The sequence below is a fragment of the Cyprinodon tularosa genome, unplaced genomic scaffold, assembly GCF_016077235.1.
Source record: "Cyprinodon tularosa strain WSP-4 unplaced genomic scaffold, ASM1607723v1 ctg404, whole genome shotgun sequence".
NCBI lineage: Eukaryota > Metazoa > Chordata > Actinopteri > Cyprinodontiformes > Cyprinodontidae > Cyprinodon > Cyprinodon tularosa.
In genome coordinates, this window is record NW_024039124.1 from 1,066,405 (window position 1) to 1,094,183 (window position 27,779).

General features: G+C 40.3%; 2 protein-coding genes across 3 annotated transcripts in view; one reads left to right on the forward strand and one right to left on the reverse strand.

Moving 5' to 3' along the window:
- The window catches only part of LOC119791902 (phospholipid-transporting ATPase ID-like), an 84,380-nt gene that overhangs the window by 32,567 nt on the left and 24,034 nt on the right, over nt 1-27,779 (reverse strand). For both annotated transcript variants that reach the window (XM_038298270.1, XM_038298271.1), the window contains 4 exons: nt 15,813-15,897; nt 14,636-14,697; nt 11,828-11,941; nt 679-777 (listed from right to left, as the gene is read on the reverse strand). In XM_038298270.1, the coding sequence (XP_038154198.1) occupies nt 679-777; nt 11,828-11,941; nt 14,636-14,697; nt 15,813-15,855 (318 nt within the window). In that variant the 5' untranslated portion in view covers nt 15,856-15,897. The remainder of the gene's footprint in view (nt 1-678; nt 778-11,827; nt 11,942-14,635; nt 14,698-15,812; nt 15,898-27,779) is intronic.
- On the forward strand, nt 20,904-27,007 carry LOC119791901. Its single transcript, XM_038298269.1, has 2 exons — nt 20,904-26,606; nt 26,956-27,007. Exon 1 carries the CDS (start codon nt 20,942-20,944, stop codon nt 26,282-26,284), a length of 5,343 nt encoding a protein of 1,780 aa, XP_038154197.1. The 5' UTR covers nt 20,904-20,941; the 3' UTR covers nt 26,285-26,606; nt 26,956-27,007.

The following is a 27,779-nucleotide window of genomic DNA, read 5'->3' on the forward strand; positions in this document are numbered from 1 at the left end:
AGATAAATAAGATTTAAATAAGCCTAGTGCTGTTCATTTAATTCCTACAAAATATTAAAGTGTTTCTAAAGAATATTATAATCAACTGTATCAAATACAGCACTGAGATCTAACAGGACAGTACAGTACAGATACAAGTCATTATCTGAGGCCATGACAATATCATTAGCAACGTTCACCAGAGCCATTTCAGTGCTATGATGAGCTCTAAAGCCAGACTGAAACTCTTCAAAAAGTTCATCATGGTCTAAGTGGTGACATACTTGTTTAGTCACTGTTTTTTCAAGAATTTTAGATAGAAAAAGGAAACATTGAAATAGTTCTCTTCTGGAATCTTGTGTGGCCGGTTGGCATCAGGCCAATAAGATTTCAAAGACCTTAAAGGTGTAAGACCATCTATATCAAATCTGGACAAGCTAACTGGTTTGATACTTTTATCATGTCAGAACAATGGCACCCAGCTTGCAGATTTCATACCTGCTGCAAACTAACTGCTCTGTCACTTGAAATGAATCTTTGATTCTGGTAGAGGGATTCTCATCTAACAGCAAGGCCCAAACCTAAAAAGTTTAACTATTCAGTCTAAAAAAGGGTAACCTGTCAGCACAGAGGGGAAGAAAGCTTGAGTCCATTTTAATAAGGTAAAGAGAGAACAGTAATATTTGAAATTCTGCTTACTATATCGTCAGTTGCATCCTTAGCGGCGGTGACTGACAGCACGAGGACAAGAGGCACGACGGTGGTGAACCAGGATAGGGAGGAGATCTGGGGAATCAGCTGGACATCACAGACAAAGTCTTCAGTTTACACTTGTTCCAGTTAAGTAAAACACAGCAAATTGGAATAAAGAACTTTTACCTTATTCTGTAACATTGGCATGTATCTGTATTTAGCTGTTTTTAGTCAATTCTTTGGGGAAGTTGAGTCAGCTTGGGTGAAGAACACAACAACAATTTTCAAACCTAGTCAGATTAATTGTTTAAGGTCTGGACTTTGACTAGGCCATTAACCCTTCCATTGCAGCTCTGGCTGTACTTTTAGTCGTTCTGAAGGCATGGAAATCCCCTTTTTCCAAAGTCTTTAGCACCTTAATAAAGTTTTTCTGTCAGGACTGTTATGTATGCAGCTCTACTCATCTTTCTATAATCTCCAGTCAGCTTCCCTGTTCTCCAATACAACCAGAACTTCTTTTTTTGTTACAAACTGAAAACTGTACTTTGTATAGCTTTCTTTCAACAAAGATTCTCTTCAAAAACTCTTCCATAAAATCTAGTGGGGTCCATGAATAAGGCAAGGTAGGTTTACTTATACCCATTTCAGGAACAAGACAACAAAGTGTAGTACATTAAAATCATTGATAATAAAATGAAAGAAACTCAATTAATCTGAGTTTTAGTACAAACTCAAATTTAAATACCAGTATAAACAGATAAATGTTTCATCTGAGTTTAAAGCAATTTAGGGTTTCAGTGCTTCTACCATTTACAGGAGCATTACAATCAAAAGCTGCTTCTCCATGTTTGGTTTTTCGGCTATGCAGAGAAAACCTGGGAATGACTCAGAATATTTCGTTTCATAAAAGAAAAAAAAAGGTTTTTGTTTTTTAGTGTACATGATATTCATTTTTTTTTATTGGGACTTGTTTTGTAGCCTAATATTAATTGTAGTAACCGCTGCATTCTAGTGTGAATAAATTTTCAATGTTGTGCTCCAAGCACACGCGGACTAGAAAACAGCCAATCAGAGAGAGAGAAGGCGGAACTTAAGGCAGAACAACCAATGAGAGTTGAGTTAAAGAGCGCAGCACAGTTCCATGAGCTGCTACATGAAAGGGACAGGAGAGACCAGGCAGAGGAGCTGCGAGAGGAAAAGAAGCCACTGCTGCAACAACTACTGCTGTAAATTATAAACATGTTGCTCACATCCAATTATTGGTCGGGACAATTAGGTTGGTTCGAAATTTTGGTAGGGACATGTCCCTATGGTCCCTATGCAAACCTACGCCCATGGTCTCTGCAGCTCCTCCAAAGTTAAGGCCCTTGGATTGTGCAGCCCCTGATCACAGTTCAGAATGATACAAATTTAACCCTTCAGCACAGGTAGTTGAAGAAGATGGAAACTTTAAAATACACTGCTCAAAACAATAAAGGGAAATTCAAATAACACATACTAGGTCTAAATGAATGAAATATTAACATTCAATACTTTTTTCTGTACAAAGTTGAATGTGCTGACCAGTGCATGAAATTGGCACCAGCCACCCATGCAAATGCCGGTAACTTTTGTGATCAGCAGGTGGAACTGTCCATCTGCCAGTCATATTGGCGGGTAGCCAAAAAGACAACACACAACAGAAAGCAAGTGTTATATTGTTGTCCAATCATGTAGCCTATTGTTTTTAAAGCAAGTCCTGCATTTTTCTTGAATAATTCAAACAAAACGTGGCAAAATATGTCTATCCTTTAACTGTTAAAACAGCTAAAATCATTAAAGTGCAGTTACTTCTTTTCTGAGCGCACCATGAGCATGCACATGCTAATGCCGAAGTTTGACACAGACGTTACGTGATGCAGAGCAGAGCTGAATGTGAGCATTAGAGTGTTTAGCAAACCAACAGCAGGAAGCAGAAAACTTTATTTTCCCCCCCAAAAACCATGTAACTTGAAACGTTAAACGTGTAAAGTTGTTTGCAAATTAGACTTGTTAGTTAAGTGATGACTAGGTCAAACATGCCAATATATCAATATGTTGAGCTATTTAATAACTTAAACACATTATATTAGCAGTTGGTGTATTGTTGGAATAAATCCAATCCTTCCTAATTTCTAAGCAGACTGCCTGCCACCAATTGCTCTCCACATATTTAAAATAAGTCCTTTGGTCACAATAGAGAGAAGAGATTCAGGAAAGAGAAAAGAACAACTATGCAACTGAAGAGACTTTAAAGTTAAATGCTGCAGCACTTTTGACTGCTTCACTTCCTAATTCTATATGAAAAAATTTTGCTTTCCACATTTTCATTTATCTCTATTAAAAAATATTGCAAGCACGTGCTTCTACAGCTCACAGTTTCTCATCGTCAATTAACATCAGTCCTCTGTTCTTTGCCTTTCAGGTCCCCCGGCTGGTTTTTATACAATTTTTCTCTGTCATTATGTCATGGCGATTTAACCAGCAGATTGAGCGCTGCTTTTCATGGATAAATCACGTCGTTCCTGTTTCGATTTCACTCATGCTTGTCACAGATTTAATTTTAAGGAAGCCTGAATTTAGAAACCAAAGTTTTGTGAAAAGTAGTTGTTTCCTATTGCCACTGACTTTAATTAGTCATTTGAACCTAATTTTTAAAATTGATTTGTATAACGTTTTGGTCTAACCGCATAAAAACTTTCTGCCTGGTCAATCAGCAACACTAGTTAATTTCTCATCATCCATATATTAGATGAATAATTCTCGAGTTACTAGAACCCAAATTTCTTAATCGGACTCAATAAAGCCGTTAAATAATTGATTTAACCAGGCGAAACGTGATCTACAGAAATCCATTTAATATATATAAAAAAAATAGAAAATAAAATACTTATTTTAGGTATGGCTTATCACGTACATTCAATCTTCACTTCACCACATAGATGGGGTGAATTTCCAAGTGGATGTCTCGTCACTCTTAATGATAGTCCCCTGGCAGACTCTCAATTTTTATCACTTTTAAACTGAATCATGGTCATTTCCAAGCCTCGTGGAGTTGTTGTGGCTTTTCTTTTGGTAGTTCACCATGTTTTACTGTCATTTAGTGACCTCTTAGGAAGCTACACTATATTGCCAAAAGTATTTGCTCACCTGCCTTGACTCACATATGAGCTTAAGTGACATCCCGTTCCTAATCCATAGGGTTCAATATGACGTCGGTCCACCCTTTGCAGCTAGAACAGCTTCAACTCTTCTGGGAAGGCTGTCCACAAGGTTTAGGAGTGTGTTTATGGGAATTTTTGACCATTCTTCCAGAAGCGCATTTGTGAGGTCGCACACTGATGTTGGACGAGAAGGCCTGGCTCTCAGTCTCCGCTCTAATTCATCCCAAAGGTGTTCTATCGGGTTGAGGTCAGGACTCTGTGCAGGCCAGTCAAGTTCATCCACACCAGACTCTGTCATCCATGTCTTTATGGACCTTGCTTTGTGCACTGGTGCACAGTCATGTTGGAAGAGGAAGGGGCCAGCTCCAAACTGTTCCCACAAAGTTGGGAGCATGGAATTGTCCAAAATGTCTTGGTATGCTGAAGCATTCAGAGTTCCTTTCACTGGAACTAAGGGGCCAAGCCCAGCTCCTGAAAAACAACCCCACACCATAATCCCCCCTCCACCAAACTTTACACTTGGCACAATGCAGTCAGACAAGTACCGTTCTCCTGGCAACCGCCAAACCCAGACCCGTCCATCAGATTGCCAGATGGAGAAGCGCGATTCGTCACTCCAGAGAACGCGTCTCCACTGCTCTAGAGTCCAGTGGCGGCGTGCTTTACACCACCGCATCCGACGCTTTGCATTGCACTTGGTGATGTATGGCTTGGATGCAGCTGCTCGACCATGGAAACCCATTCCATGAAGCTCTCTGCGCACTGTTCTTGAGCTAATCTGAAGGCCACATGAAGTTTGGAGGTCTGTAGTGATTGACTCTGCAGAAAGTTGGCGACCTCTTCGCACTATGCGCTTCAGCATCCGCTGACCCCGCTCCGTCAGTTTACGTGGCCTACCACTTCGTGGCTGAGTTGCTGTCGTTCCCAAACACTTCCATTTTCTTATAATACAGCTGACAGTTGACTGTGGAATATTTAGGAGCGAGGAAATTTCACGACTGGATTTGTTGCACAGGTGGCATCCTATCACAGTTCCACGCTGGAATTCACTGAGCTCCTGAGAGCGACCCATTCTTTCACAAATGTTTGTAAAAACAGTCTGCATGCCTAGGTGCTTGAATTTATACACCTGTGGCCATGGAAGTGATTGGAACACCTGATTCCAATAATTTGGATGGGTGAGCAAATACTTTTGGCAATATAGTGTATGTGTCTGCTGCACCAGTTGTCTGGTTGGTGATTATGTAGCCCACTGCATTCATTAATCTCTGCTTCTAGTTTCAGATCATCATCAACTGCATGTCTCAACATCAGAACAGTCACAGACATTCCCCTCAGTGCATTGTTTGTATCTAAATCTGCACCAAGTTAGACTCGTTTCACCGTGGCGGGGGCCCTAGGCGCCCTCCATCTATTGCAACAAGTGCTTTATTGCATTCCTTTCTCATTGCTGAAAGTGTTAGGACGACCAATATCACCGTGGCAGGCGGTTATGGTGCCTTTTTCCCATCACTGCAGGTGCTCATGTTGCCTTTTCCTACCGCTGCAGGTGCGCTGGGTGCCATCCATCCATTTCTACAGGTGCTAACGGCACCAATTTCCATCGCTGCAGGTGCTATGGCACCTTCATGCACGCCGCTTCATGGAGCCCCTTTTTCCATCACTATAGAAGCTTGGCACCCTCCATCCATTGCTCAAACGCTCATGGGCCCTCCATACATCTCTGCAGGAGCGTCATGGTACGTTAGATCTGTCGTAGCAGAATTTCTGGCAGCCTCGTGCGATTATGGCGCCTTCCATCATCACGGCGGGCGCCTCATGGTGCCTTCTATCATTTGTGTGTGTTTATGGCAAGAGCATCGAGGCGGGCATTTTATGCCGCCTTCTAGCATCGTGGTGGCAACTCCATGTCTCCCATACCCATTGACACATCCTGCTTCTATCCATTGCCGCCGCACTTCCTGGCCCCCTTTTTTCAACGCAGCAGGTGCATTACAGCTCAGCTCATTGCTCCAGGCGCATAGCACCCACACCCATTCATGCGCTCGCATCACAGGCGCTTTGCTTCGAACCACTTAGCACATCATGGCATAAGTATCTCAACAGAAACACCTTGCTTACCCATCGCGTCTTGCTTGTTTCGTCTTCGGTAATCGTGGCTTGCAGGTTAGCTAGATTATTGCGTCCACATCTCACTTTCTCAACTCATCGCGGCTCGTGTATCATGTCCCTATCTCATTGCTGCACGGTCGTGTTTTCTGCTCGCACCCTTAGCTCATGGCTACGTAGAGCTCGTCTGTGGTTGTGGTGCTCAGCAACAGCCTATCATTGCTGTTATCACCAAAGTCATCACCGCATCTTTATTTTCAAGCGTCATTGTCTCCTTGCTTGGTCAGCAATTTTGCCATTGCACATCATTCCAGCGTTACTCTTTCCAGGCTGCTTGATCTGGCTATTACATTTCCTTCCTCCTTGTCACGTTCACTGTTTAAGAGCTGCCTTCTGACTTCTCTTTTGGTCTAGACTGCTTCTCGATTAGTTTGGCAATCTTTCTACTATCCCATCATTCTGTCTGCAGCCATACTTCAATTTTATGGATGATGTCCGATCCATAGGTTTTGGGGGGGGTTCTCGAATAGTTGGTTTGCGGTTCATTGCTGCACCCCTCATAATTTCTATTTCTCTGCTTAGTGAGGTTTGCCCATTTGCTATAGCTGTGTCGTCGGGGCCATTCATGCAGAATGGAGCAGCCACAACAGTGGTCTGTGGCTCCTTGATTTTCTCAGCGACTAGGCTTATGGTCTTCAGCCTATGCCTCACATATTCCCCCTGAGCATGCATTCATTCATCTGAACTGTCCAACGTTCTCTCAGCCTTTAAGGGTAAGCTAATTACAAATATTGGTGGTGGTTTCAAAACTCATTCATATCCTTGAGATCTGAATGTTTGGTTATTTCAGTTGTGTTCATAACCCATTCTCATCACCCATCTCTCTCCTGTAATTCATCATGCCAGATGGTTTTATACCAGGCTCCCTCCTATTATTCATCATATAATTCATCCTATCATTCATTCCAGCAATCATCCCCTCATTCATCCCATTACAATTCACCACACCTCACCATCCCTTCACAAATTTCAGTAGGCCTTCGTGGCAACTGGCCCTAGCCCTCTTTTCACTGGTCTTTTAGTGAGCCTTTGCGGCTCATCTCCTCTTTTACTCTTCCTGCTGTTCTACTTTTCTTAGCTTTCAATTCAGTCTCTGCCTTCTGAGCATGCTGTCGTATCGGCCCTTAACCTCTGCAATTGTTTTTTTTTTTTTTTTTTTTTTGGTGAAACAGCCCTATTCTCTACTCCTGTTCATGCATCAAAATTAAGCGCTATGTTTCCTGCCGAGGTCTGAGTGCCAAAGACAAAGTAATTTTATCACTAAATTTCTCCTAATTGTCATTTCTCTTTGTGTGAGTTTTTTAGATTGAAATGGAGCCTAGGCGGAAGTTCAACTGAAGAAAGTTATTGTTCTCCTATATCCACCTGCAACACAGCCAATAAGCTTTGAACTACACCTTAACGAAAGCCAATGGACATCCAAAGGCCTCCGAACCGCACTGTCTGCTCCTATGCGGAGACTGTGGATGCGCTGTGTGACTTTATTCAGATGATATCGTTTCAACCCACCTCCAGCCCCTCCTCCACCATCGTAGCTAAAGCTTAATCAGAATGTGATTCCTCCTGGACTCTTACTGTGTTCCCTGTCTCAACTCAACCGGTCTGGCAGAAGACGGCCATGTTGAGCATGGTTCTGCCAAAGGTTTCTTCCCAACGGGGAGTTTTTTTATCTCCACAGTTGCTTCATGCTTGCTCATGATGGACAGGTCCCTGAGTGAAGCTCTAGTATCAGCTCATGCAGTCCACTGGATCACCCCATAAAGCTCAGCACACCGTCTCGCTAACCAGCAGTCTACAGACTGACCAACTTCATCTATCTCCACTCACCCACAAGTTTCAGGCCTGGGGGGAAAAAGCCCTATTCTCTACTCCTGTTTATGCATATCTATCAAAATTAAGCGCTATGTTTCCTGCCGAGGTCTGAGCGCCAAAGACAAAGTTATTGTATCAATGAATTTCTCCTAATTGTCTTTTCTCTTTGTGAGAGTTTTTCGATAGAAATAGTTTTACCTCATTCATTGCCAGCATGTAGCCTAGCTTATTTTAAAATAGCCAAAAGAAGCAATACTGATTTTCTGATAAACAGTCTATTTTATAAAATAAATACTCTAAATGAATATTTGAAAGGTGAGTAAAATTTTTAGATTTTATATAGGCTTATTTCATTTTCAGGCTTATACGTTTTTTTAGATTTTGAAAATAATTTCAGCTGTTTCAATTTAATTGATTGAATTTGAATGAAAAAATACTTGGCTTGAAAGGATTATATCCATTTGCAATGTTTTGTGAGTTTTACTTCCAAATCTTAATAGATTAATTGCCAAAAGATTTTCCAATGTAAAATCAAAGAAGTGTCCTACCATGACAACGAAAATGATCCCAGTTGGAAATTTGTCCTTTTTGTCCCTAACTCTGTAGGGGCAGTGATAGCCATGTCAGTCCAGGGACTGACTGCAGTTCTACTGAAAGGTGCCTTGGTCAAGGTCAATGACCGGCGTACCTGACATGTAATAACCATACCATGCATATTGCTTTAGCTTAATAGACTATATTCATTACGCTACGTATACTACAAAAAAAATAATAAATAAATAAATAAATTCCACCATCCCCCTTCTTTTTCTTTTTTTTTTACAACTCGACTAATGGTGACGCCATACATCAATGTTTATGTCTGCTGATCTGGTGAATAAATTCATTGCACAGGACTTCGAATATATGGATTTATTTTACAACCGTATTATTTTGGTGTTTGGGGTTGCTGACGGAGTATGAGGGATTTCGGGGTTAGCATGACATGTTGGTCGTGTTGTTGTTAGCATAAACAAAACGTGTTGCACAATGCTTGCACACTGTTGCACTTTTATCCACAACTTTCTTTCCGCCGTCATCGTAGGTCACTCTAAATGCAAAGCGGTCCCATACAGCAGACCTATAAAGTGCTGCTGGCGCGTCTTCCAGCTCCTGTTCTTTCCCACTCGCCATACCCACACAATTCTCCACAACAACTGACTTTTTTCCCTGCTACACCCGGCTACGCTGGTTTGCTTCTTCTTCTTCTTCGTGTTTACTACTGGTGGTTGGCTTTGGTCGCAGTAAACGCTTTGCCTATGAGAAAAAGGAGAAGCGCATGAACCGAACGAAACACACGCGAATCGAACCGAGACAGTCGAACCGAACGGTTCGGACGGTTTTCACAAATCGTCCCATCCCTAATATATATATATATATATAAATAAAAATATATCAATATTGGCATGAGCTCCTTTTTTTACACAAAGGATCTTTTCTAACTTCCATTCTGATCTCAAAATAAAACAGTTGATAGATATGTAATGACTAATGTTATTGTTTCCTTTCCAGTTATAATAACATTTTGTAGCTGTTTCAAAAACTCAAACAGAGCAGCACATGTCTTATGTTTATTCCTTCTCTGTTTAGAGATCAGACGTTAGAGTTGACCTTAGTGGTGTAAAGTCACTGCTTTGCACACGATGAGGCAATTTCCTGTGTTGGATATTTTACTTCCTTACTTTTCTATTCTCTTGATTCTTTGCTTTCCTGTGTGGTTAACATGCAACCTCACCCTCAGAGACAATTAACTATCTGAAGCTGACAGACAGTAGTTGTGCAAGAAACATTCCTGCAGAACAACGATTACATCTGGTTCAGTTTTCTGTTAGATTTCAAGTTGCTCAGCGACATTTCTGTCATTAAGAACATTTTATATTATGGTAACAGCTGCATATTGTCATGATCTTCTGGACCTCAGTTTTGAGTATTTAAATAATTTAGTTTTTTTACTTGTGGTCTCCTTAATCAGCTCCTTCCTTAGATTCAAAATTTACAGTCCTCATGTTTTTTTAATAATGGAAAATGCAATTATGTTGATGATGATGATGTATTTCAAATGTATTATGTACTCGTAATATTAGGACTTTTTTCCCCCATAATATTACGACTTTATTCCCATAATTTTCTGACTTTATTCTCGTAATGTTACGACTTTATCCTCCTAATTTTTCGACTCTATTCTCGTAATGTTACAATTTTATTCTCATAATGTTACAACTATTCTCGTAATTTTAAGGCTCTATTCTCTTAATGTTACAACTTTAATCTCGCAATGTTACAACTTCATTCTCGTAATTTTTGTGACTATTCTCCTTGCGACTTTATTCTCGTAATTATATTACTTTATTCTGGTAATGTTACAACTTTATTCTCATAATATTACGACTTTAAAAAAGAATTACCTCTAGCCTGGCCCTAATGCTCCATCATACAAAAACGTATAGATGTGTATAACTTTATTTTGAACTTAGAGTTACTGAAATAGATATACTTTTTCATGAAAAGAAATATATTTCTACTTGTAAAAAAAATGTCATTACAGATATCAACTACTTATATTATTATAGGACTAGTTAAATTAGAATTCCTGAATTTGAATTTTTGACAAACTTTCTAAACAATTATGGGCTCCGTTCTAACATCAGTTTGGCACACTGACTAGTCACATTTCTATTATAGATAGCATTAAGGTATTCTCCCTAATCACAATTACAATGGTTTCTAGTCAGAAATGTAACATAGATATCATTAATTAAATTTCTGCCAGTTGAATTTAAATCTTCTGTAAACAGGACTCAATTTTGTACTACTAAGAACTACATTTCAGATATCTACAATCTTTACTTATTTTCAAGTGGCAATTTTAACATATATTCGCTTGACTGGATATGTAGTTCAGATATCTTTAATAATATTCTTTCTATCTAAAGTGAACATTTCAGATATCAGAAATATCATTCTTACTAGTAAAAATGACATCACTATTAGTGTTAGCCTAGTGCAGGGAACGGCAACCCGTGGCATGCGGCTCTTTATTCCCCTTGCAGCTCCCTGGAGCTTTTTCAAAAATTTATGAAAATCAATTTTTTTTTCTTTGTTTGTTTTAATATGGTGTGCAGGAGCTCAAATAAAAAATAATTATGTTTTCCAATGCTGTAAACATTTGTATAATAAATAAATGTAAACAATAATTTGATTCATAGCCATAGAGATCATAACTTGCAACCAACCAGCGCAGGGCGATGACAGGCAGACAAAGCTGCAGCTGTTTCTCGCACCATGGATTCCAAAGGGAAGAAAAGGAAGATAGTTGATGAGAAAAGAGGATTCAAAGAATGGACCGAATAATTTGCTTTCATTATCAATGCGGAAGGATTGCCTGCAGTTTTGCTTTGTAATGACAGAGATATATGCATATGGCTTTATATAATTTTATATAATAGTTATTTTTGTGACTGCATGTCTTGGAAAGTTAAGTTTTTAAAACTTTGTTATGATGGTGAGTTATTTGAAGAAGAAATAAACACACACCATCAAATCTTCTAAAGTCAGACATTTATTAACAGAGTAGTTATTAAATCCCTTTTGTAAACAATATGTTATTATGTCTATTTTAATATTATGTTTTAATTTTTTATTTGTTTTTATTTTTATTTACAGCACTGCATTACCCCTGCACTTTTTAAATGTGCTGTAATAATAAAGTCAAATTTAAATAAAGAAATAAAGTCAATTGATTGACTGATTGATTAAACATTCACTGTGAATCAATGCTGCACAAAGTAACCAAATTAAAACTAAAGGAAACTCTGGTGAAAGAGGGTTTAGTTGTTTAAATGAAGGTTTGATTGTTTTCTAATTAAAAAAAACAGACAAAAAATTTGGAACTGATGCTTTGAGTTTTCCTAACACTAAGGTCTGTGATTTGGATGCTTTTTGTTGCATCTTACCTGAAGCACCAACAGAACAAGAAAGTAGGCATTAGCAATCCTCTGGAACTGTTCAAACAGGTTGAGTGGAAGAAAGGTGAACAAATTGTACTTGGAGGTCTTGATTGCATTTGTCTGGAAGAAAAGAGAAAAAGGAATGAAAAAATTACTGAACATATCAAATGAAAGTCAGGAATCAGTGACTATGTTTTTGAATTTTGTCTTTGAGTAAGTCTCATTTTTCTAATTTTTTTCTGCCCTCTCCATTCTGAATTTTGAACACTCGCTTTATCTTTCTATGCCACCTAGCAATGACTATTTAAAATCTCTTAATTAATCCAGTAATATTTCATTTGTTCATAATAAAAGTCCTCAGAATCTGTTTTTAGCACATCAGCCTGCATCTTCAACAGTGCTGCAAGTGAAGATGTTGGAGCCAAACACGCAGGAAGTAAGAAACATCGGCTTTAATCGTTAATATAGGCCCTGCAATAATTATTATCATAAAATAATAAAGTGTATGTCTATTATTCTGATTCTGTTTATGTGACAGTGTTGCTGAAAGTATTTAAATTTAGTTAGATTCTTTTATCCCCGACATGCACCAATCTCAATTTTTTCAGATCCAAATATATATATATGTGTCTGTTTTACATGTTATATTATAGCATTCTTTATACAGCAAGGTTTGAAATGTTTTTTTTCCAGTACTGTTTCCTAAAGCCAATTAAGTGCATTATGAGCTGACGAGATGAATCATGTTTCCAGGACAAATAAATAGGGACAAACCTCTCTGAAACTACAAGAGCTAGCCAGCTATCAAGAGGTTGATTTAGGGAAGCAGAAAATCGTAGACATTTATAGATGTGTTGACTAAATCACCAAATCATGTAATGAAACATATTGCAGATTAAGTGCTAGCTGAGTGTTTCCTTAGCATATTAAGCACCAAGGTTTCAGAACCTTTCAATTATCTAATTTTATAGTTAACTTTAGTTATATAGGTAGTACTTTTCTCTTCAAGTATTCAGCATCCTAATCATGTTATGATATTTTTATTTTATTTTACTAAATACAGCTGTATTTTCCAGGCTGCAAAATGGTGCAATTTGTAGTATTTTTGCCTTGCAGCTAGATGTTCCTGTTTTAACTCCTTGCCTGGGGTACTTTGCATTTGCTCATAGACTGCTCTTGAGCCATGAAAAGATGAAGCTGTCCAAGATAGATGGAACTTGTTTATTTTTTATGTTTATTTATTATGTAGTGTTTGTTGATGATTTTTGTTGTTATTTTTTGATGAGAAACTGCTTTAAATAAAAAACTCTGTCAATACACATACCTAAATAACAGAATTTGATATAGTCGACATAACATAAAGTCTAAAAATATATTTCAGATCCCCATATTCCAGTTGTTACTGATCATAATTTTTATTTTAGATATCAAGAATGAAGGAAACCTTGCAGATATCTAGAGTATAATTTCTGACATCTATCAATATATTTTTATCAGTCAAAATGACATAAAAGATTACTGCAGCTGCAGTTATAGTAGGGCCAATTTTGTGGTGGATATCCATATCTAATTAAATTAGAAATGATAACTTTTACATTTTTCTTATTATTAATAAGTCGGACATTTTGAGCACATCACACAGGAAGTCATCTTTGTGATTTCTAATTCCATATTTTTTTCCTCTGGACTTAGTAAAATGGAGATAGACGTGAACAGATTTCAGCTTTTGAAAGATTTTTCAGAGCTGTTTCTCGTGCAAGATGCTCTGTCGCCACAAATCCCCCTGGTTGAAAAAAGAGGGTTTAAGAACTAAGGGGAGAGAGAGAACGATAGAGACAGGAAAAGTATCTGTAAAGAGAAAATAAAGCAAAACAGCAAAAATAGACAACATAGAAGACATACAATGACTCCTAGAAGTCTGCTTCCACACCTGTACGAGACGAGAGGAACACAAAACAGAGAACATAGCAGGAAAAAGAAGAAAACAGACAGCCAAAGTAAAAAATAAATAAACAAAAAAACATCTGGGTTTTTTTGGTGACATTTGTCTCATATTTAAGGATGTAAAATTGGTTTAAACTGGCTGCTCTACAACAGGTGGCTCTTGCCGGGAAGGAGAAAAGTTTCTAAGCCGTTCTATTATCACCAAAATCTCTATACTGACAAAACCACCCCACACAGGACAGTTCTGTCTGTAAAAGCTTATACAGGGGAAATGAGTGTTTATACCACTTTGAAATTTAAAGGATTAATCCTTTGGTGGGTTTATACTATATAGTGACTATTTAGAAGTGATGTATCAGTACAAATGTCTACTTAATCCCCTTTAATGTCCTCTAATGTGTTTTGCTACCAACTCTGGAGTTTCTTCAGGACTACCTTCAGTTTTTTGGCTGACATCCAGTCTGCTGATAAGAACCAGACACAAACAAATCAAGACACACCCTAGAGGGAGATTTGTTTCCGCATACAAACAAAAAAAATCCAAATTGTTATGTCTTAAAGGTACACAGGGATAAAGGAAGAAAAGTAGAGCAAAAAAAAACAAACAAACATAAAAAAAACTGAATGTTACTGTAACTGTACTGTCATATGTTTATATTACTGTTTTTCATCACAATGTTTTTTATCACTGCTGCTTAACTTATCAAGGCTGCACTTTAAAAAAATGATATAGTCTAGAGAGCTGTACAAAATTTCTTTTTGTTTACACTTGTGTGTAAACAAAAAGAAATTATAAAATCTGTCTAAGTCTGTCTAAGTCTAAGTCAAAACAGCAAAACAAACAGAATGCACTGACTGCTTGGTACTTACTGCATATTTGAAGGAGCGGTTGTACTCCCGGTCATTGGCTCTGAGCTTCCTCTCCAGCTCAGCTTTAAAAAGGCAAAAGAAATATTATTTTGGGAGCATGCTTCTATAAAAGTATGTTTAATATAGAACAGATGTATAAACGAAGTGAACAAAAAAGATAATATATAAGTCTAACCATACTGAGTCCTTCTTTAACAAACAAGTTCTTCATGGTCTTCCAGGCATTTAAAGGTATGGTACTAGAGGATGATCTTTTTCCAGGTGAATCTTCAAAATAAGTGGCCCTCCTAATTGCCAATCTTTCTAGTGACATGTTTACGGAAGGCCGTCCTACAGGCTCTTCGCCTTTTTCTTTTTCTTTTTTTTTCTTCGCCTTTTTCATTTACCGGCGGTGAGTCTGACATTGTGGAAAAATTGCATATCTTTTGGAAAGTAAGCTTGTATAAGCGATGAAAACAGCAACTTTTAGATAGCATTCACGAGGAGAACTGGGAGAGTACATGCTCTCACACGCGTTTCATATGCGTTCCCTCTTGGGAACGGGTACAGGGCTGTGCATGTGCATTTTTTCTTTTTAAGTGGAGAGGTTGGGTCTTTTCAAAACTTCACAAAAATACTCCACTATACATTTTCCACTATTTCATTAATCCAAAAGTGAGAAACGTTTTCTACAGGACTAAGATGATAGCTTAATGATGGCAACTATTTAACATTTAATGTGTTGTTCTTGAGTCACTTTATAAATATATATAGAATAATAGGCTTAATATAGCTTATTATCTATTTGGAAAACCAATGAGGGTCTAAGTTTTGGCTTCTGACAGGTTAAGTAAGATGCAGATTTAATGTTTCCCCATAATGTTCTTTTCTCATGATGTTATCTAACACCATGACAATATGATACTGCCACCCCTGTGCTTCACAATGTAGAAGAGTGCTCTCAAACATGCCATCTTCTTGGCCCATTGGGTTTCAGTTCATGTGTCATGTCAGGATAATCTCTTTGCCCGACTATTGGCTTCAGCTAAAGTAGATAGTAGCTTGTACTTTTCTGGTGACTGACTTGCAAAACATAAAAGAATGATCTTATTATATGTGAAATAAGAATAATGCCTAAAGTAAAAATAACTCCACATCAAAGTTACACGATAAATGATTAAACATCTGGAGGGCTTACCCCTCTCAGGCTCTGTGAAACAATCCAAACCAAAGAACGACATCTCTTCCTCTTCCTCCGTCTGTTATCCCTCCATCATAACAATCTGTGAATAAAAATGGACAACATATAAGTTTATATTTATTATATTTTTCAAAAGAAGGAAAATCAGTCCTAGTTCTGTTTCAAACAAACATTTGTCCTGCCATTAATGTGCCTATTTAATGCCAGCTGTTCTCTATTTACAACCTTTTCCATAACATGCTTCATGAAGTAAGCGTTTCCTAGAGGGCAACTTTTTATTTTCCAGACTGAAACCTCCTCATGTGGAACTGATGTCTAATCCAAACACTTTTTATGGCAAGTAGTTAAAGGTTTGGACATTTAAATGTCAAAGTTCTTGTCAAGGGTATTTAAAGTGTAACAAAACTGGCAACTAAATTAAGTATATATCCAGTTTATTCCAGTTTGAACTGCATTTAGTGTGTTTTGGTCAGTCTTACTCCAGGTTTGGATCAGTCTTAATGACTTTCCCATGAAAGGTGGTGAGTCAGAAAAGGGAGGCTTCCCGTTTAGTGCTGACTGATACTCCTGAAGTAAGCTAGAAATCCTAAACCGGAAGGCCACGACAAAAAAAAAGCTACGTTTGGTCAAGGAGCTCATATCAGACGAGCTAAAATAATGCTTCAATATCTCTGCCACTGAAACAATAGACCAGACTGATAAAAAAAAAAACTCTCACTGTTAGAACTAAATAGAATTTCCTAATTTATTAATGAGTTCTGCACAACAGACTAATCATATGTCCGATTTTAATTCAGTATTATCATTTTACTTTTTAATAGAGTTAGTAATTTCCTCAGAAAGATGCGGTGTTGCTATACTTTAGAGAACTTAGACATTTTTTAGGTTATAAGGGGGTCACCATCCCCCCATTAAGCTCCAAAGTGAACCAGAGTGGTTTGCATTTTTTGTGCTTTGTTAGTGTAGATTTGTCCAGGAAAAACTGTTGTTCATGCTGCTTCCTTAGATATAATTAATTTAATTTCAGCTGCAAAGCATTTATGACACATTTTATTTAACCTCTTGGACACTAGGCCTGTTTTTGAGAAATATGCTTGAAAATAACATGCCCAAAATTAATTGAATATATCTCAAGTACTACAGAGTTTATTTTAATTGTTTTGGTATCAAAATAAAGGCAAGACCCAAGAGAATATGTTACAGGTCTAAAAACCATCTTGGGGCGAGTGCTGAGGACCCAAATTTGGGTCCTCATGTTGTGAAAAAGATGTCTGAAATTACTGACAGCCTTCTAAATAATAAAGGAAGCATCTTTATTGGCATTACATCAGTCAAACTCTTTATATTTGCTAAGCATGAGTTTTTATGTTTTCTCTGCTAATTGTATTTTTTCAGATTCAGTGATGAACTCTTAAGTAGTTAAGTTACCATGGGGAGGGTACCTGCAAAAACCCTAATCTTTATATTTCTCCATAGATTCTTTGTTAGATTCAAGTTGATACTCTGGCTGAGCCACCGCACATTCTTAATATTGCTTAAAATCAGGATAAACATGTAAAATCTAAAGATTACCATTATCAAGGGATCTAAATAACTTTGTCTAAAGGTGATGCATGTTTGATCATGCACAGTTATTTTACTTACTGGGTTAGGTTTCATCTTGGGCTGCAACTTATGATTATTTTAATCGATTGATCTGTTGATTAATTTTCTGATCAAATAATTTTAATTGTTGAATAATCAGAAAAACTTATTTATGATGATTTAATGATTAATTAATCAGTTATTCATCAATTAATCAATTATCAACCAGAGCAAAAGAAGATTTTATACAGAATTTAAAACTATGCCAATTGAGGACCACAGGATAGAGCATACCGATGCTGAAAAAAGTCAACATAATGCAAAATGTATCTGTTAGAAATTTAGTCTCATTACTGCTCTGTCTGGGTATCTCTTATAGCTAATGGTATGACATGGTCTGGAGTATCTATACTAAAGTAAACAATTAATAGATCACTACATTAGTTGACACTATTTAATTAAATAATAAATAATGATTAATGAAATTAAACTAAGCTTCTTCCTGTTTAAAGGGTGCTTTTCCTCTCCACGGTCGCTACAAGCATGCTAAGTGCTAAGCATTCGAGTCAATGACTCGATGCAATCAACTGGTTTTCTTTAGATAGAAAACTTTGAATTAATTTGACTGTATGATCTGGAGAACTGTAAACTGCCTTGAGATGACATCTGTTATGAATTGGCGCTATTTTAAATAAACTGAATTGAAAATTCAACCTAATTGATTATTTAAGCCCTAGTTTCAGCCCTAAGTCAATCTCAGGAGGTTTGAGAAAATGAAATCCATCAAATTCTTCCATTCAAAAATCATAGCAGATATCAATGAGTGAGCCGATTTCATTCTAGCATAAATATATATATTAAAAAAAGGTTTCTAATCAAACAGTAATTTAACATTAGTTAAACTGCTCCTACTTAAATGAACCAGAAGAAATTACATTATCCAGAGTAATAGGAGGAAACAGTGAGACGAAATGTAGCTGTGAGGAAACATTCACGTCTTTAGGATCTTTGCTCTTACCGTACTTTCCAGCATGATGTCAGAGTTTGAGCTATAAATATCATCCAGCTGAAGAATGTGGCTATTTTAACAGCATCGGTAACACAGACACGCTGTACCATTAGGTGTGGGAAAGGCTGAATCTTTAACAACGCCCCAGAGCAACGTGACTGAAAGAAGGGAGAAAAATAAAACTTTCACAAATATCAATGAAGCCTTTGAGGAGTTTAATGAACCCTTTAAAATGTGGGCTTCCCTCTTGTAAGGATAATCAGAAAGAAAGCTTCTAAATGCATGCTCCGCAACTAATAACAGTTACAGGAAATATGTATATTTAGTCCAAACAATGATTTTTACTCTATAGCTGCTTTTTCCACCAAAAGTATTGATACTCAAAAAAGTATCGATACTGAAACGTTGTATCCGGATACGATATTCGTTTTCAAAAGTATCGATACAGTGCTACCACCAGTGGCACTTAAACAGTCATTCATCTAAAGTGCAGAATAGAGGAAAATGCACTTTCTGAACACTGTGTGATTGAATAATTCTGTGCACTTTTCAGTTTCAGACTTTTTTTATAACAGGTGCAGCTGCTGAAAATTATTTTTGTTTCTTAGCTGGTTTGGCTAGTGTCATTGGAGTGGCAGCCTAGTGGTTAGGGCATAGGGCTTTCAATCCTGAGATTGTGAGTTCGATCCCCCGCTCCCAGAGACTGCCACTCTGGGTCCCTGAGCAAGACCCTTTACCTCACACTGCTCCCTGGGCGCCTCACAATGGCAGCTCACTGCTCCTCAAGGGGATGGGTTAAATGCAGAGAAGTAATTTCCCTCTGGGATTATTAGAGTATATCATTGTGATGTGTGCAAAGCATAGCCAAGGAAAGAACACTTAATGTTCATTTTGTAAGTTTTTTATCAAGCTTGCTTAATACTGTGCACAGCATACAACCTCAAAATATTGTTCTTATTGTTTATTGTATTTATTTATTTATTGAATTTTGTTTATTAATGAAAATATTTCTGTTGAATTTTGGAGTCTTTGTTTTTTTCCTTGTGGTATCGAAAATGGTATCGAGTATTGAATAGTTGCCTTAGTATGGGTATTGAGTTGAAAAGTTTAGTATCGTGACAACCCTATATATACACACACATATATATAGCCTTGATATATATATATATATATATATATATATATATATATATATATATATATATATATATATATATATATATATATATATATATATATATATATATGTATAGGGCTGGGTAAAATATAGATTTAATTTACATTTTTGACTTTTCACAAACAAGTTTGCACTTATAAGACAGTTTTGTTCACATCTCAAGTTTAAACTGTCTGATTTACAAGTTTGCACTTTGCGTTTAATGTGACAGGAAAAAATAAAATACATGAGCATTTTGAAACACAGTTAAACAACTTTCATAACTGTAAAAACAGATCAAATCGAAAATAATCGATTTAGAACTTAATGAATCAAAATCGAATCGATTCAAGACTTTAGCAAAAATACCCAGCCCAATATATGATGATATATATATATTGTAGCGAATGTACTAGTTCAGTCATAGGACTTAACAGAAGTAAGTGTAATGTTACGTGTGGCCGCTAGAGGGCAGTTGGATCCTTGGTTATTAATATTGGCTGTCTGTATCCTGAGTTCAGTTGTTTGATAAGCTGCATAGAAGACGCCACTTGGCCCCGACGAGAAGACAATTCCTCGTTGGAGCTAGGCGTCATTGCAGCCTGTTGTAATCATCCAACCAGCCATTAAATGGTAAACTTCATCCAGCATTCCTGTCGTGTCATTCCCACGCAACGGAGACTGTGAGTAAACTATATGCATTCAAGAGGGAACCTGAAGCTAATCAGATCTCACATGAAAACTAGCAAAGATAGCTAACTTCATCCGAAGACGTGACGCATATAAACAAGAGGTAAAAGACACGACACTGGTGTCAGAAGTGCAAGTTACCGTCATCATTCAAGCAAAGTGGACCGAAATATTAGTGTGCTTTGGGAGTTTGCACTTAATACTTTCATTCTGCCGAACTTTTGGACTGTATCAGAGTATTATTCTTTGCCGAATAATCAGAGATATCCAGTCACTCGACGGTGCTCTGTTTCCATTCCCCCGTGCGAGAGGAGGATGCGGCGGTGCTGCAAAGGGAAAAAGTGCCCGACGTAGATGTTAAGGACAACCGAAAAGTAGCATAACAGCGACGTGCGAATGATTTCTGAACTGTTTATTGCACATTGCCTTGGACATTAGCCCTGCTAATAACATCCACTATACTGACTTGCTTGAAGTGCCAAAGTACAGGATTGCATTCAAAACACTTCGTTCATCTTAAAAAAAAAAAATATATATATAAATAAATAAAAATAAATAATAATAATAAAAGATAAGAAAAAAAAAATAAATAAAAAATAACTAAATAGATAAAAAAAAAAGATATATATATATTAAAAAAAAAAAAAAAAAAAAAAAAAAAAAACCCTGAAAGAAGGAAATCCTGTCATGATGTCTGAAGACCAAGCAAGTGGAGATAGTGCGACTGCGGCCACAATAACATCGTCAGACCCACCGTCATGGGTAAAAATCTTGTTAGAGCAGCAAGCCCACATGCAACGCACGCAAATGCAACAAATGCAACAAATGCAACAAACGCAAATGCAACAGATGCAACACATGCAACAAACCTTGGCTGGGTTGACCACACATCTCCATTCCAACAGGGGCCCATCTCCACAGCTTACAGCGCCTGCAGTGGGAGTGTCAACTGTGAATTCAGATCAAGTGACCCGAAGTCGCACATCTCATGCCACCCAAGATGGCTTTGCTCGCCCCAGCCTGCAGGAACATTCAATTTCACACTCACCTGTAGTATCCCAAGCCACACTTATGTCTGCTCCACGTGCTGCTGACGGTGTAACAAACCAATTTGCTGCTGAACTGGATGTAATTCAACAGCGGTCCCAGAGCACAGGCCCCCCTTGGCTGCTGTCTGATTCAGGCGCTGTGGACAGGGCCAGAGGCATGGAAAGGGAGAGAGGACGACAGCGTTTCACAGCTGCCACCTCTCGTACTCATGGTTCCAGTCACATACAATCTGACGTTCCTCCAACTGCCCCATATGATGGGCCTAGACCAAAAATGGCGACGTATGATGGAAAAGAGGACTGGGAGCCATTCTTGTTGCCATTCGAAAGACTAGCTCGCAAATATTCATGGACTGGTGCTGAAAGGGTCGACAAGCTGCATGAATGTCTTCGCGGCGCTGCCATGCGCTATGTATGTTCCCTTCCAGAACACATCAGAGAAGACTACACTCTGCTTAAAGAACACCTAACTCAACGCTTTGGTCATCAAGATCCCCCAACAACGGTTCGCAGAAAACTTGGAGAATTACGCCAGTCAAAAGAGTCATCTGCGGAGTTTGCAGAGGAGGTGAGACGTTTAGTAACCTTTGCCTACCCTGGTGTAGATATGTCCCTGCAAGATCAATTGGCTGCAGATGCTTTTCTAAAGGGGTTGAAAGATCAAAAGCTAGCCTATGAAGTGATGAATAAAGATCCATGCACGCTGGCAGACGCCCAAAAGCTAGTGGAAGCACATGAACACAACTACAAGGCTACAGTGGGGCGGGAAGTGGACCTGAAGGGTAGAACAAGACGCGTGTCTTGGGCTGATGACAATGACGAGATGGCGCATGTTTCTCGCCGGGTTCAAACCCCCACTTATGTCACAGCTGACCAGTTCAAAGGCCTGTTAGAGAAGGTAGAACAAATGCAGTTGACTCTTAGCCGTCTGCAACCAGTCATGAGTGAACAAAGAGGGCAGAGGCACTCCGACGTTTCCCCGGGCAGAGAACATGGCGTCTATCATGACCAAAGCCGCAGGCAGCAGCAGCCTACTCAGTCACGTAGCAGTGCACGCACTACCTCTGCAAGCCCTCCTAGAAGCACAAAAGGGCCCTGCTATGGGTGTGGGGAAGCGGGGCACTTCAGGAGGGAATGCTCCAGGTCACCTAGCCCAACCACCAGGCGTACTACGGCAAGCGAGCATGACATGGCCCAAGAGCAGACTCGGTCCCCAACATTGACAATCAGTCGTGCCACCAACCGAGGGCCTAGTCTTCACATTACACTGAAGGTGAACAACACTCCAGTCCAAGCTGTAGTGGACACAGGGGCTGAGGCAACTGTCCTCTCTGAAGGGCTTTACAAGCAACTGTATGGGCGTGACCCACCACATCTAAAAAAGGCAGTTCTTCACAATGCCGAGTCCAACAGTGAGATGACAGCCATGAGTGGAGTGCAAGTGGTTTTCCAAATAGGAACCCACAGTTTTGACTGGGATGTCTATGTGGCCCCAATCCATGATTGTCTTCTGCTCGGTCTTGACTTCCTCAGAGCTGCAAATGTCACAATCGAAGCTACTGGCCGGGTTTTTATCGCAGGGGAGCCCATTCCCGCTAAGATTGTGGGCGGGGAGGGGCCAGACTACTCAGTTGCCCGTGTACTGCTGGAAAGAGATACAACACTGCCACCAGAGTGTGAATGTGTGGTATGGGGAGAGGTGGAGTACCCAAGGCCAGGCGTCCCTGCTGTGTTGGAGCCAACTAGCATTACAGAGAATGTGTCCTCAGGAAGTGCAGTCACAAACATGGATGCTCGTGTGCCTGTGCGCTTGTGCAACCTTTCCTCAGATAAGGCTGCTTTGCGTAAAGGGGCATGCCTCGGAATCCTGATTGAGGCCTTCTCAGATGACTCCACTTTACAGTCTGAACTGGACATTGAATGCAACTCAGACAATGACCCCAAAAGTGCACCAAAGATCGGCAGGGTCGTCACTGCTAAAGCCACTGACCTACCTGAACATGTGCAAACTCTATACACGGCATCTGGAGAGACGCTTAGCGAGGAGCAGCAAGAGAAACTGATTGTTCTACTGCTTAACTACCAGTCCCTGTTTGCTGTATCTGACACAGACCTTGGCTACTTCTCTGCCGTCTCACACCAGATAGACACTGGTACAGCCAGACCAGTCCGTCAACCAGCAAGGCGAACACCCTTGGGCTTTCAAAATGAAGAGGAAACCCACCTTCAGTCTATGCTGAATGCAGGAGTAATAACCCCCTCGTCATCTGGATGGGCATCGCCTGTGGTTCTAGTCCGCAAAAAAGACGGAGGTGTACGCTGGTGTGTCGACTATCGGCATCTGAACAGCTTGACAACAAAGGATGCATATCCTCTGCCAAAGATTGAAGAGTGCTTAGATGTGCTGGGTGGGGCGACAGTCTTTTCCACTCTTGACCTACAAAGTGGATACTGGCAGATTGCTGTAGACGAAAGAGACCGTGGAAAGACAGCGTTCATCACGAAGTATGGACTATACGAGTATACCCGGATGCCCTTCGGGTTGTGTAACGCCCCTGGGACATTTCAGAGGGCAATGGAGTTTGCCCTTCGTGGTCTTCAGTGGGACACACTACTGATTTACCTGGATGACATAATAATTCTAGGGAAAGACGTCGAGGAGAGCCTGGATCGCCTGACCGAAGTCTTTGGAAGACTGCAGAGCTTTGGGCTGAAACTTAAACCGTCAAAATGCCAACTCCTAAAGGAAGAAGTCCTGTTCTTGGGACACGTCGTTAGTGGTGAAGGCATACGACCGAATTCAGCACTTGTGAAGGATGTACAGGACTGGCCCTACCCCACAGGCAGGCAAGAACTCCAAGCCTTCCTAGGGCTGTGTAACTATTACAGAAAGTTTGTTCCATCCTTTGCTGAACTAGCGAGCCCATTAACGTACCTCTTGAAGAAGGAAGTCCAATTTGAATGGGGGGAGGAACAAAGAGAAGCCTTCCTGCACTTGAAGGAAAAGCTCACCTCCTCTCCAATACTGGCTTACCCTACCAGTGAAGGGAAATTCATACTGGACACAGATGCATCTAATCACAGCATTGGAGCTGTACTGTCTCAAAATCAGTGGGGTGAAGAGAGAGTCATTTCGTATGCAAGCAATCACCTGACCTCGATACAGCAGAGATACTGTGTAACCCGAAGAGAGTTACTGGCTGTGATTAAATTCACCCGGCAGTTCCGGCATTACCTTCTGGGGAGAAGATTCCTCTTACGCACAGACCACAACAGTCTGGTATGGCTCTTCAGGTTCAAGAATCCCCAAGGCCAATTAGCAAGATGGTTGGAAGAAATGAGCCAGTACGACTTTGAGATTGAGCATAGAGAAGGAAGAAGACATCTAAATGCTGATGGCATGTCACGCAAAGATGGTGACGGAAGTGAAAGCTGTGACTGCTATGAGGCAGGGCAAGATGTGGCTTCTCTGCCATGCCATGGCTGTGCACACTGCCAACGACTCGACCAACAATGGGCCAAGTTCACTGAGGATGTGGATGATGTGGTTCCCCTTGCAGTCAGGCGTCTAACCACAAATGAAGATGAGGGAAATCGAACAAAAGAACAACCAAAAGATCCAGTGACAGAAGGGACAGGCACGCCTGCTACAAACTGGCTTCAGCCGGTTACCCAAGAAGAATGGGCACTTGAGCAGCGCAAAGACCCTGTTTTATCCAAGCTGCATCAGTGGATTGAAAAAGGAGAACTGCCCACACGAGATGAGGTGTCCCTTGAAAGTCCTGCTGCTAGGAAGTACTGGCTGTGCTGGCCCCAGATCGAGCTGCACCATGGAGTTCTGGTCTATCGTTGGGAGAGGGCGGATGGAGGACAACCACGTCACTTGCTGTTAGTACCAACCTCAATGCAGATGGAATTAATCAGGGCCTGCCATGATCCACCTCATGGGGGCCACCTGGGGATTGATAAAACTCTACAACGCCTGAAGCAGAGCTACCACTGGTATGCGATGGGAGGTGATGTGCAGCTCTTTGTACAGAAATGCCAGAACTGTACCACACGCAAGACTGCTGGGCCAACAACAAAAGCAGCACTGCAGTCGTACCAGACCGGAGCCCCCCTTGACCGCCTACAGTTGGACATACTGGGTCCCTTTCCAGTATCTACAGCAGGCAATAAGTACATTCTGGTCATCATAGACCAGTTCACGCGATGGGTGGAAGCTTATGGGGTACCCGATCAAGGAGCAGAAACCACAGCTAGAAGACTTGTGTATGACTTCATATCACGTTTTGGTTGCCCCCTGGAACTCCATAGCGACCAGGGTCGCAATTTTGAAAGCACTCTGTTTAAGACAGTGTGTCAGCTGCTTCAAATCACCAAAACTAGAACTACGCCATACCACCCGGCATCAAATGGCCAAGTTGAAAGATTCAATAGAACCCTCCTGCAGATGGTGCGCTGCTATGTGGACCAGAACCAAAAGAACTGGGACGAGCATCTTCCCTTGCTTACGGCAGCATATCGTAGCACCAAGAATGCCAGCACAGGATGCAGCCCAAACAGACTCATGCTGGGCAGGGAGGTCCACCAACCACATGACATCTGGTCAGGTGCAGCAGAGTTCAGACGGGACAGGTGTGCGGTTCCGGAGTTCCTGAGTGAGCTGGAGCAGGGCTTGAAGGAGGCACAAGAAACTGCTAGAGAACACCTAAAAGCCGCCCAGGAACGCCAAAAACGAACCTATGATGTCAGGGCCAAAGGAAAACCATATGCTGTTGGAGATCTAGTCTTTGTAAAGGACAGTACCAAGAGAAAGGGATTCAGTCCAAAGCTGCAACCGCCGTGGAAAGGCCCTAGCATCATTGCCTCCTGCCTGGGCCCAGTGCTGTACGAAGTGATAGGGAAGCGAGACAGAAAGATCCTGCATCATGACCGTTTGAAGCCCTACACATCTGATGTGATACCTGGATGGACGTGACGGAGACGGCACGAGATTCTCCAGAGAGACCAGCCCCCTCCCAGCATCGAATCGCATGGAGCACCCGGCGGTCAGCCAGAGGATTCTTCAAGCTGCGCGGACGAGGAGTCAACGCAACAAGAACCTGGAGGACGCGGGCGTCAAAGAACTGCACGACGGCGCCGTCAGGCTCGTAAGACGGCTTGCCCACCTCTAGAGGAGACGGTGCCACCGGACCAGGATGACAGCCCTGCAATGCCCCTGCAGCCTCCTACCACGTCCAGAGGTCGCGAAGTCCGCCCCCCTGTCTGGTACAAAGCATGAATGGACTCTCATCGATAAAGTCAGTAGTTCATTTTTTGACTTTGAGCATACCTAGTTCACTTTTGGGACTCTAACTAATAATTATTGTCTTCATTTTGATTTAAGTAATCAATTGATTTAAGTGTTTCAAAATGTGTTCAGGTTTAACTTTTTGGACGTTAAAGTAATTCTTAGTTGAAATGCATTTAGTCTATACTTACCCTGAAATATGTACCGAAGGGACTCAGTATTCTTGGAGGGGGGCTGTGTAGCGAATGTACTAGTTCAGTCATAGGACTTAACAGAAGTAAGTGTAATGTTACGTGTGGCCGCTAGAGGGCAGTTGGATCCTTGGTTATTAATATTGGCTGTCTGTATCCTGAGTTCAGTTGTTTGATAAGCTGCATAGAAGACGCCACTTGGCCCCGACGAGAAGACAATTCCTCGTTGGATCTAGGCGTCATTGCAGCCTGTTGTAATCATCCAACCAGCCATTAAATGGTAAACTTCATCCAGCATTCCTGTCGTGTCATTCCCACGCAACGGAGACTGTGAGTAAACTATATGCATTCAAGAGGGAAGCTGAAGCTAATCAGATCTCACATGAAAACTAGCAAAGATAGCTAACTTCATCCGAAGACGTGACGCATATAAACAAGAGGTAAAAGACACGACAATATATATATATTAGTGCTGTCAAAATTATCGCGTTATTAACGCGTTAACGCGAGGCCATTTTAACGGCGATAATTTTTTTAACGTGAGATTAACGCTATGTGGTTTTATGGTACAATTTTTCCAAGTACATCCCGCTGCAGCCCACGGGAAGGCGGGGCTATTTTCCCCCAGTGTATGCATTTCTCATAGGCTTCGAGAGCGGAGCTCCTCAAGGGAAAAAGACGCTCATACACTGGGTGACGCTAGTGCCTTTTCTTTAAGCCCCACCACCAACAAACAAGTTGAGTGTCTGGTAACTAGTAGCAACCTGAAATACGCTGAGAAAACTGATTACTGAGGTGAAATGGAATCTCGTAGCAGCACTCTTGCCGTCTGTGTACGCAACAGGTCGGTATCGCGTGTGTGTGTGTGTGTGTGGGTGTGTGTGTCTGTGTGTGGGTGAGTGGGTGTGTGTGTGTTCTCATTTTTGTTAAGAGGCTGAAAAGTAACTTTCTAGAGAGCATAGACTACCTTCATCTAGTGATGTCGGTCTATT

Coding starts and splice junctions, on each gene's coding strand:
- LOC119791901 (XM_038298269.1), top strand. CDS start 20,942: ATGATGTCTGAAGACCAAGCAAGTGGAGATAGTGCGACTGCGGCCACA.